Source organism: Ornithorhynchus anatinus, chromosome 1 (assembly GCF_004115215.2).
Source record: "Ornithorhynchus anatinus isolate Pmale09 chromosome 1, mOrnAna1.pri.v4, whole genome shotgun sequence".
Taxonomy (NCBI): Eukaryota; Metazoa; Chordata; class Mammalia; order Monotremata; family Ornithorhynchidae; genus Ornithorhynchus; species Ornithorhynchus anatinus.
The window spans coordinates 65,075,819-65,096,447 of record NC_041728.1 but is presented as its reverse complement, the minus strand read 5'-3'; the positions used below and the strand labels follow the sequence as shown (position 1 = coordinate 65,096,447).

At 54.3% G+C, this 20,629-nt stretch overlaps 1 protein-coding gene across 1 annotated transcript in view; it reads left to right on the top strand.

The window, feature by feature from the left end:
* Window positions 1–20,629, top strand: part of AKT1 (AKT serine/threonine kinase 1) — a 74,441-nt gene that overhangs the window by 25,043 nt on the left and 28,769 nt on the right. The window contains exon 3 of the mRNA XM_029067589.2: window positions 13,998–14,126. Coding sequence (XP_028923422.1) covers window positions 13,998–14,126 — 129 coding nt within the window. The remainder of the gene's footprint in view (window positions 1–13,997; window positions 14,127–20,629) is intronic.

The window sequence follows — 20,629 nt, the reverse complement described above, 5'->3', positions numbered from 1 at the left end:
CTTCTCTGTGCTCCAGTTCCCTCATCTGTAAAATGGGGATTAAGACTGGGGGCCCTACATGTGAGACAGGGACTGTGTCCAACTTCATTTGCTTGTATCCACCCCAGCGCTTAGTACAGTGCCTGGCACATAGTAAGCACATAACAAATACCACAATTATTGTTATAATTGTGATTACAGAGTGGCTTCTTTGCAGGGCTGGGGCTTCAGGGAGCAGGTTTTGGGAAGACCTCCTTTGGGGAAGTTGTGCTTGGAGAATGCCGCACCAAACAGCCCACTGGGAATTCTCCTGGTTCAGGGTCTTGGATGCAACGAAAATCACTTTGGTAAATCAAGTACCATGCAAACACTGGGGTAGTTACAAGTTAATCAGGTCGGGCACAGTCCCTCTCCCACTCGGGGTTAACAGTCTAAGAGGAAGAGAGAACAGGTATCTTATCTCCATTGTACAGATGAGGAAACTGAGGCTCAGAAAAGTTGTGGCGTGCCTGAGGTCCCGTGTGAGCCCCAGGTAAATGCCTCAAATCAACCTGCCATTCAGGTCGGGAGGGGAGGGGAGGGAGAAGAAGGAGGAGAGAGAGTTCCCTCCTCGTATCCGACAGACAATTACCATCCCTGCCTTCAAAGCCTTATTGAAGGCACATCGCCTCCGTTAAGGCCTTCCCTGACTAAGCCGTCCTTTCCTCTTCTCCCACTCCCTTCTGTATCTCCCTGACTTGCTCTTTTTATTCACCCCCTACTCCCAGCCCCACAGTACTTATGTATATAGCTGTAATTTATTTCTATTAACATCCGTCTCCCCTTCTAGACTATAATCTCATTGTGGGCAGGGGATGGGTCTGTTTATTGTTGTATTCTCCCAAGCACCCGGTACAGTGCTCTGCACACAGTAAGTGCTCAAAAATACGATTGACCGACTGACTGACCAACTCCTGCAGATGGCTTTTCCTCAGAGCCTCGAACAGCAGCTCGGGGCTATTTAATCAAATTTCTCTCGGGGGGGCCACAGGGAAGGGGAGGACCTCTTCTAAGCCAATCCCCTGGTCCTCTAACACCAGGCCTGGGAGAGCATGCCCACGGGAGCCCACGCAAAGTGCTGTCCTTCGAAGTTTTGGGTGGGGTTGCCGTGCGGGTTTGCATTCGGGCCACACGTTCCCGTGGCTGTTGGCCGGTGATGGGTTCAGCCTGGTCCCGGCCCACAAATGTCAGAAAGCTCAGTGCCATCCTGCTCGCGAGGCACAGTTTATCACCAGCTCTCTGCACCCCTTTGGCCTCCTCCTCCCTCCACCTCCCCTCTCCTCCTCATTCTTCCCTATCCCGTCGCTCCCCTTCACCCCCTCCCCCCCAACCTCGTCTGGACCCCCCCTCCAACCCCTCCTCCTCCTCCCCTCCTGCCCCCCATCCGGCCCTTCCCCTCTATCCCCCTGCCCGCACCCCCCAAAGATATGATAATGAAGCAGGTGCCAGATACAGAGCTTTGTGCGAGCGTGGGAACCGGGATTGGGCTGCGAGGGGCCGGGGCTCCCGGGGGGAGGCGGAGCCCAAGGCTGATTAACCTGTGGGCGAGGGCGCCGGGCATTGTCCTGCCCTCCTGTGTCCCTCCCCCCCGCCCCGGTCTGGTCCAGCTGTGGGGCCAGCGGGCAAGGGGAAAGGGGCGCGGGTCTTCCCAGCGCTGGGGCCTGGACAGCCCTCGTGGGGTAATGGGGCTAGGGCTGGGGCGTATCAGGCCGGGGCTGGGGGCTGGGGCCCGGCAGGCCGGGGCAGACGGTCTGCTGACTCGGGGCTGACCTCCGCGGAGAGGCCGTCTCGGCCGCCTCATTGGGATGCAGCCCACGGCCCAGGCGCCCGCAGCTGTATGCCGGAGGGAGGAGAGGGCTCCCGGCGCGGGGACCAATGGCAAGTCTCAAAATGTGCCCCCCTCCTCCGGCCCCCTATCCGCCCCTCCGACGCCCCCCTCTCCAACCCCCAACTTCTCCCCTCTCCCCCCCGCACACCACTCTGGGCTCTGGTGAATAGACCAGCCACGCTGGCAAGTCTACCGAGTGCATGCGAGGAGACCGAGGACCTCCTCTGCACTCAGGCTGGAAGAGAAGCAACTTGGCCTAGTGGATAGAACGTGGACCCGGAAGTCAGAAGGACCTGGCTTCTAATCCCGGCTCCGCCACTTGTCTTCTCCGTGACTTTGAGCAAGTCACTTAACTTCTCTGGGCCTCAGTTCCCTCATCTGTAAAATGGGGATTAAGACTCTGAGCCCCAAGTGGGACATTGACCGTGTCCTACCTTTATCGATTCATTCACTCAATTGTATTTATTGGGCGCTTACTGTGCACAAAGCACTGTACTAAACTCTTGGGAGAGTACAGTATAACAATAAATCGACACATTCCTGCCCACAACGAACTCACAATCTAGAGGGGAAGCTTGATAAGCTAATCCTGATGAGCTTGTTTCTACCCCAGTGCTTAGTATACTTCCTGGCACATAGTAATTGCTTAACAAATGCCATAAAACCTAAAGAAAACAAACTGTGTGTGTGGAGGCGGGAGAGGGGCAGTGTCGGTGGGGGATCGGTCCACTGTCCCCCAGTCTGCAAGTCTGTCACGTCTTGGATCCATTCATTCATTTAATTCATTCAATCGTACTTATTGAGCACTTCCTGTGTGCAGAGCACTGAACTAAATGCTTGGAAAGTAAAATTCAGCAATAAAGAGAGGCAATCCCTACCTACACCGGACTTACAGTCTAACGGGCGGCCCCATGCATGGGCTCCAAGGCTCGCGCGGCCCGGGTAGCGGGGAGCTTCGCTGGACCCAGGGGGGCTGACTGCTATGGTACCCCACCCCAATCCTTGGGAAAGCCGGGGTGGGCGGGTCGCGGGGAGATGTGACGGGTGGGCAGCATCGGGTCAGGGGGGAGGCAGAGGCCCCGGCCTTGGTCGGTGAAGTTTCCCTGCCCTCCCAACGGCCTCCCAATTGGGCTTAGAGGAGCTTTATCTGGGCTCGTCCCCAGCGGGAGGCCTGCACTGCAGCCCAGGGCCAGTGGGACCGAGTGTCTTGCCACATGCCCTATTCCTTCAGCCCGAGTCCTACCCGACAGGGACGGCGGCAGAGCCCGGGCCGAGGCAAAGCCGCCCTCTGCCCTCCACACGGGTCCCGGAGCAGGGAAAGCCGCCGGGCCTGCCACCTGGAGATTCTGTCTGTGCCCCGAGGGTGGGGAACCCTGAATTGGGGGATTGGTCGGGGCTCGGGGGGTTGTGAACTCTTGGCTGTTGGTCCAATGGGAAGGGCACCGCTCCAGACATCGGGAGAGCTGGGTCCGGTCCCCAGTTGCGCCGGTAGCCGGAGACGGCACGCGTTCTCTGCAACACGCTCCACTCTCATTCGTGGCACTCTGCGCCCCTGTGGAAATGATGCCTGCAGGGACGGAAAAGCACGGGTACCTCCCCCGAGGCCGCTATTCCCCTAGGTGATTCCTCTCTGCCCGATCCTGGTCCTGAGACTTCATATGTTGTTCTTAATGGGAGATTCCAACGGTTGGCAGTGAGAGAGGTGCCGGCCTTCAAGCGATCATATTGCACTACCCTCGTTTCGTCTCTGCGGGTACGGTGGCATTCCTGTTACTGTAACCAGGGCAACAGAATTGCCAGGGCTACGAGCTGCCCATCCTGGAGGGGCCAGAGATGCAAGCTGCCCGTCCCAGATGTGCTTAGGCTGCCCGTCTCAGAGGTGCCTGGGCTAAGGGCTGCCCATCCCAAAGGGATCCGGGCTCTGAGTCGTCCATCTCAGAGGTGCCGGGGCTATGAGCTGCCCGGGCTCTGAGCTGCCTGTCGTGGAGGTGCTCAGGCTACGAGCTGCCCGTCCCGTAGGTTCCAGGGCTTAGCGCTCCTCTTGGCTGTGTATGCTTGGCAAATCTGTTACCGAATTGTACACTCCAAGCGCTTAGTACAGTGCTCTGCATGTAGTAAGCGCTCAATAAATATTATTGAATGAATGAATGAATGAATTTGTATCACACCCATTAGACTGATAACTCACAGAGCGTGGAGGCTTGATGTTACGCCGATCTGTAGCCAAGTGGTCAGGGCAGTGCCCTGATGCCCCAGTTATGCCCAGTCAGTACCAGTGCTAGGTAGTGTTTGAAGTGCTTACTTGGTGCTTGCAGGTGAACCCTTACTGTTGTGCCTACCTCCAGAGGAATGGGCATGGGGCCATTTTGGTTACCAGTTTAGAAGCGACCCCGTGTGAACGAGTACCCGAGAATGGGAACGGGGGTCCCCTGACCCCGAGGGGTCTTTTGGGCTTCTGCAGGACGTCACTGTGTGTCTCTGCAAGCACACCCAAAGTAACATTAATGACATCGCCCGGACCCTGTGAGCACGTTGTGGTTTAGCGGAAAGAGCGCGGGCTTGGGAGTCAGAGGTCGTCGGTTCTAATCCCGGCTCCTCTACTTGTCTGCTGTGTGAGCTTGGGCAAGTCATTTCACTTCTCTGTGCCTCAGTTATCTCATCTTTAAAATGGGGATTAAGAATGTGAGGCCCCACGTGGGACACCCTGATTACCTTGTATCTACCCCAGCGCTTATGTCAGTGCTTGGCACATAGTAAGGGCTTAACAAAATACAGTCATCAATCACGCACAGTGTAAAAGGATAGCGCGGCATGGAAGATCAGAGAGTGGAGGCAGATGGTAGCTGCCTTTAGGAGGCCAAAGCCGGCCCCTCGGCCGGTCCAGGGTTTTTGTTAGGCTGGAGCGCGATCGTGAGATTCGGGAACATTCTTCTGATGCCGCGCGTCTCTGTGGTTACGATGCGACGCGGTGTCGGAAGAGCCAGTTTTGTATCCGCGTGCGGCGTCGGACCCAGAGGTACTACCGCATCGCCCCTTCTCCCCGAGCATCGGGCTCTTCAGGAGCGCGACCCCCGCCCCGTTGAGGGACTGACCGTACCACGTTGTGCACGCAAGATGGCACCCGGGGGACACCCAGTGCAACATCCCGTGCGCAGTAAAGTGCCTTCCGTGGTGAGAAGGTGCAGAGCTCGAGGGAGCCGGTGGCCAATCCCATTCCCCGGGGCCGGACTCCCTGCCCTGATTCTAGGCAGCGGAGGGGTAGCGAAGGGGGTCAGTCAGTCGTGTTTAGTGAACGCTTACCATGTACAGAGCACTGTAATAGGTGCTTGGGAAAGTACAACAAAACAATAAACACATTCCCTGCCCACAACGAGCTTACAATCTAGAGAGGGAGACAGACATTAATATAAATCAGTAAATTACAGATACGTACATAAGTGCTATGGGGCTGGGAGTAGGGGGTTGAATAAAGGGAGAAAAGGCGATGCAGAAGGGAGTGGGAGAAGTGACCCTCCCCGCGTGGGTTACTGGAGGCTGAAGTTGAGGGGACGAAAGGGGGATCCGCTGTCGTGAGGGGAAGGGGACCCCACTGACATCTTCGCCCCCAACTCCGGAGCCTGAGCTGTGGAGGGGCCGGTTGGGTTCTGGTTTTTCGGGGGGTTGTTTTCCAAGAAACGGCTTCCATGCGGGCCTCCCTGCGCGAGAGGGCGGGTTCCCGGCTGGCGCCCACGAGCGTGCAGCAGTTGGTAAATAAAGATGGATTTTCTTTTGTTTGGCTGGTGCCTGCCGCTCATTATTCTCTACTTACCCAGTCAGCTTCCCAGGGAGTGGCAGCTGTTTCTGGGGTTCGGTACTCCATCAGGGGCCGACAGCTCCAGATTCAGGCAGACACTCCGCTGGAGCGGAGGGTGGCGGGGGGGGGGGGGTAGGGGGAAGAGGGAGGGGGCGGATGGGGGACAAGGGGGGTGGGAGAGAGTGCGGGGCGACGGAGGGGGAATTCACAGAAATCCTGGGAGAGAGAGGGAGAGCGGCGGTCAAAGTCGTGGCTCACTTCCGCCGAGACTTTGGAGGCTTGTGCCGTCCCTCGGCCACGGGCAGGACCACGAGAGAGGGCCAGAGCTGTGGGAAGTGGGGAAAGAAGAGAGGGAGAGGAGGTGTGGGGGGTGGGAGGTGGTGTGGGGCGATGGAGGGGCACTCACGGAAATCCTTCTGGGAGGGAGAGGGAGAGCGAGGCTCAGAGTCGTGGCTCACTTCCGCCGGGACTTCGGGGGGACGGTAACCTTGGATGACTCTGCAGGTGCGGTGGCATTCCCATCACCGTTACCGGGGCAACATTCAAGAGACTGTACCATCCCTGGCCACTGGTAGGACCGCGAGAGGGGTCCAGAGCCGAAGGGTGACCGGTCCAGATTGAATGGGGAGACGGGACCGGGGCTGTCTTGATGATCAGGTGGGCTACTGAGGGCAGGAGTCACCCGTCCATTAAATGCAGCGTCCCCTGTGCCAGGCTACCTCAGCAGCAGGCACCCGGGGGCAGAACCAGAGGTGGACTGTGTGTGGAAGTGTGTTCCGGGACTGACCTGTGCAGAGCATGTTCTGGAGTCAACCACGTGCAGCAACACCGTACCCTGTTGACTGTGCGGAGCGTGTCCCAGGGTCAACTGAATGCAAAGCAATGTCCTAGGGACAACCACGATAAAAGCGACGTCCCAGGGTTGACGGTTTGCTAGAGCATATCCTGTCATTGACTGTGTGCAGAATATGTCCTGGGATAGACCAGGTGCAAATCATGTCCTGAGATAGGCCATTTGCAGAGTACTGTACCTGGAGTCGACTGTGTACATAGCACGCCCAAGGTTGATGGTTTGCAGAGCGGCGTCCTGTGGTCGATGGCTTATAGAGCAAAGTCCCCGGGTTGACCACGTGCAGAGCCGAGTCCTGGGGAAGACCAAGTGTGGAGCGTGGCCCTGGATCAGCCACGTACGGAGCATGGCCCTGGGTCGGACTTGTGCAGAACACGTCCCTGAGTCGACCGTGTGCTGAGCGATGTCCTGGGGTTGACAGTGTGGGGAGCATGTCCTCGGGTCAGTCATCTCCCGGGGGGAACCGTGGGCCGAGTGAATTCCCGGGGTTAGCCGTTTGCAGAACGTGTCCCGGGGTCAGCCATGTACAAAATGTGTCCTGCGGTCGGCTATGGCAGCTATGGGCAGAGAGTGTCTTGGAGTTGGCCCTTCGCAGAGCACGTGCCAGGATCAGTCCTGTGCGGAGCGCATTCCGGGATCGACCTTGTGCAGAGGGAAGTTCCGGAGTCGGCCGTGTTCAGAGTGTGTCCTGGGGTTGGCTGTGTGCAGAGCGTGTCCCAGGACCAGCCCTGTTCAGGGCATGACCTGTGGTCGACCTCGTGTCAAGTGATGTCCTGGGGATGGCCATGTGCAGAGTGGGTCCCCGGACAGGCCATGTGGAGAGCAGAGTCCCGGGGTCGGGCATTTGCAGAGCGCGTCCCAGGGTCGGCTGTGTGCAGAGCGATGTCCAGGAGTCGGCTGTGTGCAGAGCATGTCCTGGGGTTGGCCTTGTGCAAAGCACTCAGCCAGATGGTTGAAAGCATAGAAAAGCAGTAAGGGACATCTTCCCAGTCCTTGAGGGCAGGGAGTGACAGCGGAACCCAAATGTCAAACGTTCGAGAGGCAAAATAACATCACCATTGATGTAATTGGTAAACAAGCAAAAAAAAAGTAAATCAAATAAATAAATAGGTGGGTAGTCAATGGTTATGAATGCTGAGGTGTCAGCTGGTGTGGCATGAAGCAGCATGGCGTAGTGGTTAGAGCACGGGCCTGGGAGTCAAAAGGTCATGGGTTCTAATCTCAGCTCAGCCACTTGTCAGCTGTGTGACCTTGGGCAAGTCACTTCACTTCTCTGTCCTCAGTTACCTCATCTGTAAAATGGAGATTGAGCCTGTAAGCCCCATCCATATAGGACAGGGACTGTGTCCAACGTGATTTGTCTGTATCCACCCCAGTGCTTAGAACAGTGCCTGGCACCTAGTAAGTGCTTAACAAATACAATTATTATTATGACCATTCCATGATGGATTTATCACAGAGGGCCTCCTGGAGGAGTGGGTCCTTTTTATTTGGGTCCTTGGAACCCAGCAACAGAAGATATAGTTATACATTTAGTCCCCTTTCCCCCAAAATGTAGAGTTGGGGTTGGAGTAGGGTATTTTGAGCTTGGTTTATCTTTTAACCGACACGGTTAATGGTGGCAGAAAGGTCAGCTTTCCCTTTGTGGTTGAGCTTTCTGGGGCAGAGAGGAAGCTGAAGAAAGCTGGACAGGCTTGGGATGAAGTGACCAAAGCATCAGAATAGCCTAAATGAAGAAAAGGAAATTGAGTCACTGTCACAGGAGCATCAGTCCCCAGAGAAAATAGAAACTGAACAGTGGATTAGAACGTTGGCTATTAAATAAGACTCTGGGCAATGATCGTGGAGCCCAGGACTCCATCTCCACCAAGGGCACAACTTGCTTGGAGGAACTATGTGCTGAATGTCCTCCTGGACACTCACCCTCATTGGTGGAGTGGACCATCCAGCATCTCTAATTCTTTCCCTTCCGTCCCTGACTCTTCCTCCAGTGACCCAGCACGGACCATCTGGCATTGTTAACTCTCCCCTCTCCTTCCCTGACTCTCTCTCCACTGACCCAGCGTGGACCATCCAAAACCCCTAACTCTCCCCTCTCCATCCCCAGCTCTTCCTCTAGTGATCCAACACAGACCACCCAACAGCCCAATATCTTCCCTCTATCCCTGACTTTTCCCTCCAGTGACCCAGTATGTACCATCCAACGCCCCTAACTCTCCCTGCCTCATCTCCACTCTCCCCCAAGTGATCCAAATAACACCATAAAACACCCTAAACTCCCCTCTCCATCCCCGACTGTCCCTCCATTGATCCAGTGATTCCTACAACCCCCCAACTCTCCCCTTTCCATCCCTGACCCTCCCTCCAGTGACCCAGCATGGGTCATCCAACACCCCGAACTGTCCCCTTTACATCCCTGATTGTGCCTCCGATGACCCAGAATGAACCGTCCAACATCCCTAACTCTCTCTCCATCCCTGACCCGACCTGGACCTCCCATCCATGGATCTGCCCAAACTGTCTGGAACCTGTTTCCAATTACCTCTCCTAGAGAAAGAGCCGACAGACATCTATCCCAGAAACGGTTTGGTTCAATTTCCACTTCAAGTCCTGCGCCCTCCAGACTATTTTTAGGGCTTCAGTTTCTAGATCGTGTTTAAATATAACAACTGTTTGGGAATTTATTTCCAAGAGAAATCGCTTGGTTTCCCTCAGCAGGACTGGTGATTGTGGGTAGTCTGACAAAACGTGTGTGTAGGGGGGCGTTGCGCCGTCATCAGTAACACCGGCTTGGGCTCTCCAGCGCTGAAGGCAAGATCCCGGCTCCGCCGCTTGTCTGCTGTGTGACCCTGGGCAAATCTCTTAACTTCTCTGTGCCTCAGATACCTCATCTGTAAAATGGGGATTAAGACCATGAGCCCCATGTGGGACCGGGACTGTGTCCAACCTGATTATCTTGTTATTTAGTCAGTTGTATTTATCAAGCGCTTACTGTGTGCAGAGCACTATACTGAAGTGCTTGGAAGAGTACAATATAACAGCAAAAGGACGCATTCCCTTCCCACAACGAGTTTATTGACCCCAGCACTTAGTACGGTGCCTGGCACACGGTAAACGCTTAACAAATGCCATTTAAAAAAAGATATTGCTTTGAAATGAATGACTCCAGGGAGGCAAATGAGACCGATGCTTATAGGAGGAGGAGGAGGAGGATTTTGTCCCATGGCTGAGGGCGCTGACCAGTGGCCAGCCCAGCCTACCCCCTGTCTGGGCAGGGCCTGGAGCCATGCGCAATGTGGGAACAGCAGAACCAGGTGGAACGGAGTCTAGCCCGATCCGGTCCTGATTTGGGGGAAATGTCCCCGGGACAGTCAAGGATTTAGAACCTCTGAGGCATGATCTCATGCAGTACTGTGTAGTGGGAAGGGCCCGCTGGGGGATGGGAGAGGGGGAGGTGGCAGGGAGCAGCCGGCTGACTGGCGCTGTGACTCTTGGGGTTCTGACGCACTTTGCGTTGTGCTGTGAGGACCTCGGTTCCCAGAGCGCAGCCGGAATCGGGCCTCTTATGTCCTTTATCCCATCCAAAGGGACGCTTCCCTCCTGATCCTCAAATCCCTTTGGAAATTCCAGCTCCTCCAGGAAGCCTCTCCACCCCCATGCCCATTCACTTCTCTCTTTTCCCCCTGATATCCCTCAATGGCCACTTCGGGGATTGGATGTATTCACCGCTCCTACCGTAGGTGCGTGGTACAGGGCTTGACCCTCAGTAAACTCGCAGTACAGCGCTCGGCCCATGGGAGATGCCCAATATGATGCTCAGTCCACAGTAGACACCCAGTACAGCGCTTGGCCTACAGGAGAAACCCAGTCCGAAGCTCGGCCCCCGGTAGACTCTCAGTTTGGCGCTCGGCCCGCGGTAGGTGCCCAGTACAATGCTCAGCCCACAGCAGACACTCAGTATGGAGCTCAGTCCACAGTAGCCCACAGTTCTGTCGTCTACCCCTTGGATGTTCTCCCTGGAGATGGATTCCCGGCCCTGGGGTTTCCCTTTCCTTCCATTTTCTCTCTCTCTGGCCTGGCCCTCTTCTCGTCTTCGCCGCCTCCGTACCCCAGCTTGCACCGGGCCACCCTTGTACCCCACCTCGCGTCAGTCGTGCCTCCTCCCTGACTCCCAGATGGGTGATCATGTAGCGTTGGCCCCGACGGACCGAAGCTTCCGGCCCAGCGGGACCAGCAGGCCGTCATCTCCATCCCGCCGAACAGAGCCCACGCCGCTACGCTCCCTCTACACCAGGCTGACCGGGGAGACAGGCGGCAATGTTTGAGGGGACAATGGACGCCTGAACAGGAGAAGAGATAAAAACAGCAAACCCAAGTGGAGAAGCAGCAGGGAAGCAGCGTGGCTCAGTGGAAAGAGCCCGGGCTTGGGAGTCAGAGGTCATGGCTCTGCCACTTGTCAGCTGTGTGACTGTGGGCAAGTCACTCGTGCCTCAGTTACCTCATCTGTAAAATGGGGATTAAGACTGTAAGCCTCATGTGGGACAATCTGATGACCCTGTATCTCCCCCAGCACTTAGAATAGTGCTCTGCACATAGTAAGCGCTTAACAAATACCAACATTATTATTAAATAACTCAATTAAGGATAATAATAATTAAGCCAAGCATAATCACACACACACACATATATACATATATATATGTATATATATATATGTATATATATATATATGTATGCTTATATATATGTAAGCATACTCCTTGGCCCTGCCTCTGGACCTGCCGCTCCCATGCCTTCTGGCTCCAGCTGGCCCCAAAGCCCCAGATCTTGACCTCCATTCTCACAGACATCCGGCCTGTTGGGGTGGAGGCCTCAGTTTCCTCATCTGTAAAATGGAGATCAAATACCTGTTCTCCATCCTACTTGGACTGTGAGAGATGCATCGTGGCATAGCGGATAGGGTAACGGGCTTGGGAGTCAGAAGGTCGTGGGTTCTAATCCGGGCTCCACCATGTGTCTCCTATGTGACCCTGGGCAAGTCACTTAACTTCTCTGGGCTTCAGGCACCTCATCTGTAAAATGAGAATTGAGCCTGGGAGCCCCATGTAGTACAAAGGCTGTGTCCAACCTGATTTGCTTTTATCCATGCCAGTGCTTAGTGCAGTGTTCTATCTGTTGCCGACTTGTTCATCCCAAGCGCTTAGTACAGTGCTCTGCACATAGTAAGCGCTCAATAAATACTATTGAATGAATGAATGAATGAATGGCACAGAGTAATACCAAAATTATTATAATTATGTGGGACTGGGACTGGGACTGACCTGATTACCTCTTAGCTCAGTGCTTAGTACAGTGCTTGGCACATAGTAAGCGCTTAACAAGCCCACCATTATTTTCTGGCCCCCAGTCCCTGCTCCGCCCGGCAAGATCACTAACAAGGCGACCCCAAGGGCTGGCAGGCTGTCCAAAATCCGGGGTTTGGAGCTTTCTTCCGTCCAACTCATACACGAGTGCGGCCCCGACCGGGGCAGACTACCGGCTCAGTCGACCGCTTTCGGCCCCTGGCCGGGTGACGTGGAGTTACTTCAGTGCTGTTTTATTGAGAGCGTACACTGAGCACTGTACGCACTAAATGTCTGGGAGAGTGCGGTAGAACAGAGTTGGTGGTCACGTTCCCTGCCCACATTGAGCTTCCAGTCCAAAGCAGGGAGAGGTGCCAGATCTGTTGGGCCTCCAACTTCCCTGCTGGAAGAGTGACCGGTGCGATCGGACCGGGAGCCAATTTGTCAGTTGTCCTCTGTTGTTGAAACTACTTGCTCTGCAAAATGAAAATGAAGATTTTCCCCACGTGTCAGTATGAAAAATGACAATAGCTGCAATAACACAGAGGACATCTGCTCTGGCGCTTTTAAATGTTCCGACGGATCCAAGACAGATGCAGCGAAACTCAAACGGAAACTTGCGGGCGTGAAACCGTTTACCTTCGGAGAGCCCGTCCGCCGCCAAACGCGGGAATCCGCTCACCGTCTTGAGGCGCGGCTCGAAACATCTGGTGCCTACGGCGCGTTCCGGGTTTGGACGGAGCAGCTTGGAGAGGGGGATTCCAGGGGCTGCGGGGGTTTCCTCCGCACACACCAGACAACTGTCTCGGTCCTCCGAGCTTCCCCGCGTGATCGTCAGCTCCCCGAGAGCTGGGGGCGGGTCATCTGGGCTTCCGGCTTTTCCCCTCTCCTTCCTCCCTCGGCCGTCTGCCCGTTTCCCCTCTCGACAGCATTCCCCTGGCGAGGTCGCGGTGGAGAAATGGAATTGATCTCTCTCGCTGTTCCCTAGTGGCTCTGGGGAAAGACTCATCCATTCATTCATTCGTGTTTATTGAGCACTTACTGTGTGCAAAGCACTGTACTAAGCGCTTGGGAGAGTACACTATAACGACAAACACATTCCTGCCCACAACGAGCTCACAGTCTAGAGGGGCCGGCGTTGCGGCGGGGATGGGAAGTGAAGGGGCTTAGGTGCATTATCTGCAGTTTTCTGTGTTTTCCCAGGCCCCAGGACTGTAGATAACTAAGAGTTGGCTGTGTGAATAATAATAACAACAATAATAACACAATAATGACGATGACAATAATAATGCAGTTATTAAGAAGCAGCATGGCTTTGTGGAAAGAGCCTGGGCTTGGGAGTCAGAGGTCGTGGGCTCTAATCCCACATCTGGCACCTGTCAGCTATGTGACTTTGGGCAAGTCACTTAACTTCTCTGGACCTCAGTTCCCTCATCTGTAAAATGGGGATGAAGTCTGTGAGCCCTACATGGGACATCCTGATTACCTTGTATCTACCCCAGCGCTTAGAACAGCGCTTAGAACATAGTTAGGTGCTTAACAAATGCACTTGGATATGTGCCCTTTGAGCACTTGGTATTCACCCACTCTCGGCACTTCTGTACATAGCCGTAATTTAATCAGTCGATCGTATTTATTGAGTGCTTACTTTGTGCAGAGCACTTTCCTAAGTCCCTGGAAGAATATGGTGTTAGAGAATTGGTAGACACATTCGCTACCCACAGCGAGCTTACAGTGTATGAATGTGTGTCTCCCCCCTCTAGACTGTGAGCTCCTTGTGGGCAGGGAATGTGTCTTCCATCTCGTATGTGTTGTACTCTCCCAAGCGCGTAGTACAGTGCTCTACACACAGTGTTCAATCCTGTCGATTGATTGGTTACTAAATATGGCATTAGGTAAGTGCCTACTATGTGCCGAGTGCCACGCTAAGCCCCGGGAAGAGATGTAGGATGGTCGGCTTGGATTTCGGAAGACGTGAGGAGGTCGTTCCCAAGCAGGGTGTTTACGAGCTGCTGGCGGCGGGATGGAAAAGTTTCTGACCGACCTTTGCTTATATAAAAAAAAAAAAATCCCCGTGGTTCATCCGGTGTAAATAAAACGTCCGAGGGCTCGGCCTTCCCCTCCTAGGCTTATCCATCTCCATGTCCTCTGTTGGCTCTTTTCCAGGAGAGTACATCAAAACGTGGAGGCCGAGGTATTTTCTGCTGAAGAATGACGGGACCTTCATTGGCTACAAAGAGCGGCCGCAAGACGTGGACCAGCGAGAGTCTCCCTTGAACAACTTCTCCGTGGCCCGTAAGTCCTATGTCCACTCACCCGCCCCAGTTGGTTGTCCCACAGCCTTGAGGGACAGCCACTCTCCTGCTCGATGCTGGGGACCTCAGCGGGCTTGGGCCGATGCATTCATTCATTCAGTCGTATTTATTAAGTACTTACTGTGCGCAGAGCGCCGTACCAAGCGCTTGGGAGAATACAATATAACAATATAATAGCTACATTCCCTGCCCACAATGAGCTCACAGTCTAGAAGGGGTGATAGACACCAATATAAATATATAAATTACAGATACGTACATAAGTGCTGTGGGGCTGGGAGGGGAGATGAATAAAGGGAGCAAGTCAGGGCGATGCAGAAGGGAGAAGGAGAAGAGGAAAGGGGGGCTTAGTAGGGAAGGCCTCTTGGAGGAGAATCGGGATCAGAGTCAGTCAATCGTATTTATTGAGCATTTACCGTGTGCAGAGCACTGTACTAAGAGCTTGCAAGAGTGCAGTACAACTTGAATGAATGAACGAACAATAAGGTAGACACATTCCCTCTCCACAACAGCCTAGTACCTCTGGGTCTGGGGGAGTTAGAGTCCTGGGAGCCCAGGTTTCCGGGACCACTTGTCCTCTCCGGTGGTTGGGGGACCCCACATTCTCCTGAGCGTGTGTTTGCTTTTAGCCAGCCCTGCGTGCCCTGAAAGGGGCAGGGGCAGCTCTTCTTCGTGAGCCCAAGTGGAGACATTGGGGTCGGGGGGTGATGTCTCCAGTCACCTGCAGGGAAGGCGAGCTGGGGCAAACGCCCCCCGCCTCCCTTCCTGTTGTCGCCCGATGGGCATCTCAGAAGGCTCAAGGGGTACGGCATGCAAGTGTGCCCTGGGTCTGGCAATAAGGTGGTCTGCTAGCCCCCCTGCCCCCAGTCTCAGGAGTGAGGGGTGGCTTTGGGGGAGGGCCTGAAAGGAGGAGGAGGCAGAAGAGGTATGCCTTTTCTCCCGGTATTGCCAGCAACATGGCTGCTCCCCTTCTTCTCTGCCCCTTTCCCTGCCTCCCACTGCCATCTTTGGCCTAAGTGGCTAGAGGCCAGACCTGGGAGTCAGAAGGACGTAGAGTCTAATCCCGACTTCACCACTTGTCTGCGGTGTGGTCTTGGGCAAGTCACTTCACTTCTCCGGGGCTCAGTTACTTCATCTGGAAAAAGGGGACTAAGACTGTGAGCCCTATGCGGGACAGGGACTGCGTTCAACTCAGTTAACTTGTATCTACACCAGTGCTTGGTACAGTGCTTGGCACATAGTAGGCGTTTAACAAATACCACAGAAAACAATACAGATACTCAAGAGAGTCCGTTTGGTGTAGGTGAGCAGGAGAGAGGGCCAGCAGCGGCCAGTCTGCATGGGTTCTCCCCCTGGAGACAGGCAGGGCCGAAGAGAGCCAGGCGGATGACTTCCCCGGGGGATCTGGTTCGGGGGCTGCCCCTCCGTGGCTTTGGAGGGGGTCTCCCGGCGATGGACCTCAACCTCCGGGCCCGTGTTTGTCTCCAGGTTCCCGGGAAGATGTCGGCAAGGGGTCCCGAAGATTTTCGGGAGGGCCCAGGAGACCCCGGTTTAGGGGACACCGGGAGATACTTTCCCATTTTGTTTCGAGCAGGAGAGAGGTCCGGGGTCCTCCGGCCGAGCCTGGCTCTGGCCCGGCGGGCAGAATCGAAAGTCTTTCTGGGTCCCGGTGCTTGGCCCCGAACCGGCCCCGCATTGTGTTGGGAAGTGGAAAACAGGAAGATGGAGTGTTCGCTGGAATCCAGAGCGCCCCATTATTGCGGCCGAAAGGAGCTTCCCGGATCTGGGCAGCGTTTCAGCCCTCTGCACAAACAACCCCGTTGGCCGGGCTCGCGGGACAGGAGACTGTGGAGTGTGGGAGCGGGCGGAAAGTATGATTCAGAGGGGCTGCGCCTGCCAACAGAGTTCCTCGGCTCAGGGAGCCGGAGAAGGGAAGCCGGACCCCAGGGCCCCCAAGGCCCCCCTTCCCCGCTCCCAGCTCCAGGTCTGTGCCTCCTTGTTTTAGACCCTGGCTTTATTCCTCTTCTGCCCGCCGTCTGTCCGTGCGTCCGACGATCTCTCCCCACTGTCGTTGGGGAGGGGGGCCGGGAGCGAGAGTCGGGGGCAGTTCTCCCAAGAAGGAAGAGTTTCTTTCTCATCTCCTTGTCTTGTGCTGGTGGGGGCGGAGCCACCCGCACAAAACATGTTGTGCGGGGAATAATCGTGGTCACTCTCACCCTCACACACTCACACCACATTCACGCGCACACCCACACACTCATCTGCATTCATCCACATGCGTGCACCCCCCACTCCAAACACGCTCAGACACCCTCTCTCAATCAATTCATGGTATATATTGAACGCTTACTGTGTTGTGGGGATGATGATGTTATTTGTTAAGGGCTTACTAAGTGTCAAGCACCGTTCTAATAGTCGAGGTAGATACAAGCTACCCAAGGTCACCCAGCAGATAAGTGGCGGAGCTGGGATTTGTGTGCAGAGCACTGTACTAAGTGTTTGGGAAAAAGTACACTATAACAGAGTTGGTAATAATAGTAATTGTGGTATCTGTGCCAGGCACTGTACTAAGCACTGAGGTGGATACAAGGAGATCGGGTTGGATCTGTCCCACCCGGAGCTCACAGTCTCAATCCCCATTTTACAAATGCTGAGCCCCAGAGAAGTGAAGTGATTTGCCCAAGGTCACACTGCAGACAAGTGGTTGAGCCTGGATTAGAACCCACGACCTTCTGACTCCCAGGCCCACGTTCTAGCCACTACGCTATACGTGATCCCTTCCCACAAGGAATTTGCAGTCTACAGGGGATGAGAGACATTAAAATAAATAATACAGAAGAAATTTTACAGAATAAAAGTACATACATAACTACTGTGGAGCTGAAGTGAGTATCAAGCGCTTGAGGGATAACACAGCCAAGTGCAGAGGGCAGATGCGGAAATGAGGGCCTTTATCAGGGATGGCCTCTTGGAGGAGGTGGGATTTTACGGGGGGGGGGGTGGGGGGAGCGGGGGCTTTGAAGGATGGGAGAGTAGTGATCTGTCAGGTGTGAAGGGGGAGGGAGTTCCAGGCCTGAGGGAGGATATAGGCGAGGGGTCGGTGGCGAGATAGGTGTGCTTCTCAGGTGGCCAAGTCCTGTTTTGGTGAGAGCCCCCGGCCCACCTGCAGGGGAACAGGGACGGGCTCTCTGAGAAGAGGCCCCGTGTCCCCCATTCTAGTAATAATAATGGTACTTGTTAAGCACTGACTATGTGCCAAGCAACGGTGTAGATGCAAGTTAATCAGGTTGGGGCTCGTACTCTTTATCCCCATTTTACGGTTGAGGTAACTGAGGCCCAAAGAAGTGTAATGACTTGCCCGGGGTCACACAGCAGACACGTGGCAGAGCTGGGATTAGAGCCCAGGTCATTCATTCACTTATTCAATCATGGCTCAGTGGAAAGAGCACGGGCTTTGGAGTCAGAGGTCATGGGTTCGAATCCCGGCTTGGCCAGTTGTCAGTTGTGTGACTTTGGGCAAGTCACTTAACTTCTCGGTGCCTCAGTTACCTCATCTGTAAAATGGGGGTTAAGACTGTGAGCCCCACGTGGGACAACCTGATTCCCCTGTGTCTACCCCAGCGCTTAGAACAGTGCTCGGCGCAAAGTAAGCGCTTAACAAATACCAACATTATTATATTTATTGAGCACTTACTGTGCAGAGCACTTTACTAAGTGCTTGGGAAGTACAATTCAGTGACAAGTAGAGACAATCCCTCCCCACAACGGGCTCACAGTCTAGAACGTCCTTCTGACTCCCAGGCCCATGGTCAATCCATCAGGCCACGCTGCTTCTGTCCATCCACGCCCCCTCATCAGTAGAGGCTTTCACTCTACCCCAGGGAGGAATCTAGCCCGGGACTAGTGCTTGTGCCCCAGGACCATCTTTCCTGCTTTGGTCTGCTCCGAGAAAGACGGTGCCGATACCTGGGGCCCTTGCAGACACGGGCGGGGGGCCGGAGGTGGGGAGGTTGGAACGGGGGCGGGCCGCTTCTGGCAGCTCTGAGGGTCTGGTGGGAGAGGAGCAGGCCAGAGGGGTGAGGCTTAGAGCCAGGCTGTGGAGAGGGGATGGCTCAGGTCTGAGGGTGGGAAGGTGTCAGCCTTGCTTTCAGGCAGCCAGGTGAGTGTTAGGGTCCCATTTCTAGACTACGAGCCCATTGTTGGGTAGGGATTGTCTCTACCTATTGCTAAATTGTACTTTCCAAGCGCTTGGTACAGTGCTCTGCACACAGTAAGCGCTCAATAAATACGATTGAATGAATGGGGTTAGGGGGCAAACGGAGTCAGAACCCCTTCCCTTGACTCTGGATCCATAATGTGCCCTTCCAGATTTGGGGTGGGGGAGAGGATGGTGAGCAAGGCTTCAACATGTCCCAGGGGACACATGGGATCAGCAAGAAGGATGTAAGTTCAACTTGAGAAGAAGCTTTCTCTGTCAGTGCTTTAAGATGCAGACTGGGGGGGAAGAAAGGAACTGTTATAGCAGGCAATGGGGGTGAGGGTGGATCAGGGTCGTCTTTCCCCAGAAGCAGCCATCTCTGTTAGATGGTTTCAGGATCTCCCTGCCCAGAGGCAGGAGGACCGACAAGATGACCTTTTCCCTGCAGTCGGTTGTGAGGGGCTTCTCTGCAGCTGGATAATTTTCATCCCGGAGCATTGGGTGCTGACAGGAAAGCTGATCTCCGAGTGCCTTGCCTAGTTCGCGTTTTCCATTTCCAGTGGCCCGTCAACCCACGAGAAGCGTCATTGCCTACTGGACTAAGAGTCAGAGGACTTGGATTCTAATCCCGACTCTGCCGATTGCTTTCTGTGTGACCTTGGACAAGTCACTTCACTCCTCTGGGCCTCAACTTCCTCAACTGTTGGAGAAGCAGCGTGGCTCAGTGGAAAGAGCACGGGCTTTGGAGTCAGGGCTCATGAGTTCGAATCCCAGCTCTGCCACTTGTTGGCTGTGTGACTATGGGCAAGTCACTTAACTTCTCTGTGCCTCAGTTCCCTCATCTGTAAAATGAGGATTAAGATTGTGAGCCCCACGTGGGACAACCTGATTCCCCTATGTCTACCCCAGCGCTTAGAACAGTGCTCGGCACATAGTAAGCGCTTAACAAATACCAACATTATTATTATTATTATTAACTGTTGAATGGGCATTAAATACCTGTTCTCCCGCATACTTAGACTGTGACCCCCATGCAGGGACATGTCTGACTAATTAACTTATACCTTCCCCAGCGCTTTAGAACGGTGTTTGACATATAGTAAGAGAAGCAGCGTGGTTTAGTGGCAAGAGCACGGGCTTGGGAATCAGAGGAAGCGGGTTCTAATCCCGGCTCCGCCACTTGTCCGCTGTGTGACCTTGGGCAGGCTACTTAACTTCTCAATGCCTCAGTTTCCTCGTCTGTAAAATGAGGGGGGTGAAGATTGTGAGCCCCATGTGGGACAACCTGATTACCTTATATCTACCCCAGTGCTTAGAACAGTGCTTGGCACATAGTAAGCGCTTAACAAATGCCATAATTATTATCAAATACCTTAGAAAAAAACACTGCGGCCCCACAGTCAGTGGGGAAGGGCATCCATTGAGGAAAGGAAACTGTGGTCACACCTAGAAAGCCTCTTGGCTCCTACCAAGTGTCCCTCCAACCGTAGCTGGGCCATTTACCTCTAAGTGTGTCTCCCCAGAGGGAGCCTTTCCCTCTCCTTCTCCCTGCCCGGGCTCTGGCTTCCATTTCAAAATCAGCTCTCTGGGGAGTCTCTCTCCACACCACGGCCGCCCGCCACCGGCCAGGATGAAGCTGAGAGCATCTGCTGCCTGCCGCTTCCTCTGGTCCCCAACTGCCGATCGAGAGGCTGGGTTGGGGGTCCCGACTTTAGGTCAGGGGAGAATGGGCCGGCTGGAGACCTGGTGGAAAAAAGAAGGAAGGGTGGTATTTGCAAAGTGCTTAATTGTGCCAAGCACTGTTTGCTAAGGTCGTGCAATATGATCATATAGACTCTCCCTTTTTATATATAATGGTATTGAATAATAATAATAATTGTGGTACTTTTCAGTCGTATTTATTGAGCACTTACTGGATGGAGGGCCTGTACTGAGCTCTTGGGAGAGTACAATCTAACCATAAACAGACATATTCCCTGCCCGCAGTGAGCTTGTTAGCGCTTACTATGTGTCAAGCCCTGTTCTAAGCATTGGAAGTTTATCTCACTCCCTTTTGGGGAATCGAATCCCGGTCTCCCACCTGACAAGTAGGGATACTCACCACTGTACTAATGAGGAACACAAGTGCTTACTGTGTGTCAGGCACCCCTTGAAGTACTGGGGTAGGTACAAGTTAATCAGGCCGGAAACAGTCCCTGCCCTATAAGGCTTGGAGTCTAAGTAGGAGGGAGAATGGATATTGAATCCTCATTTTGCAGATGAAGTAACTGAGCCACAGAGAAGTC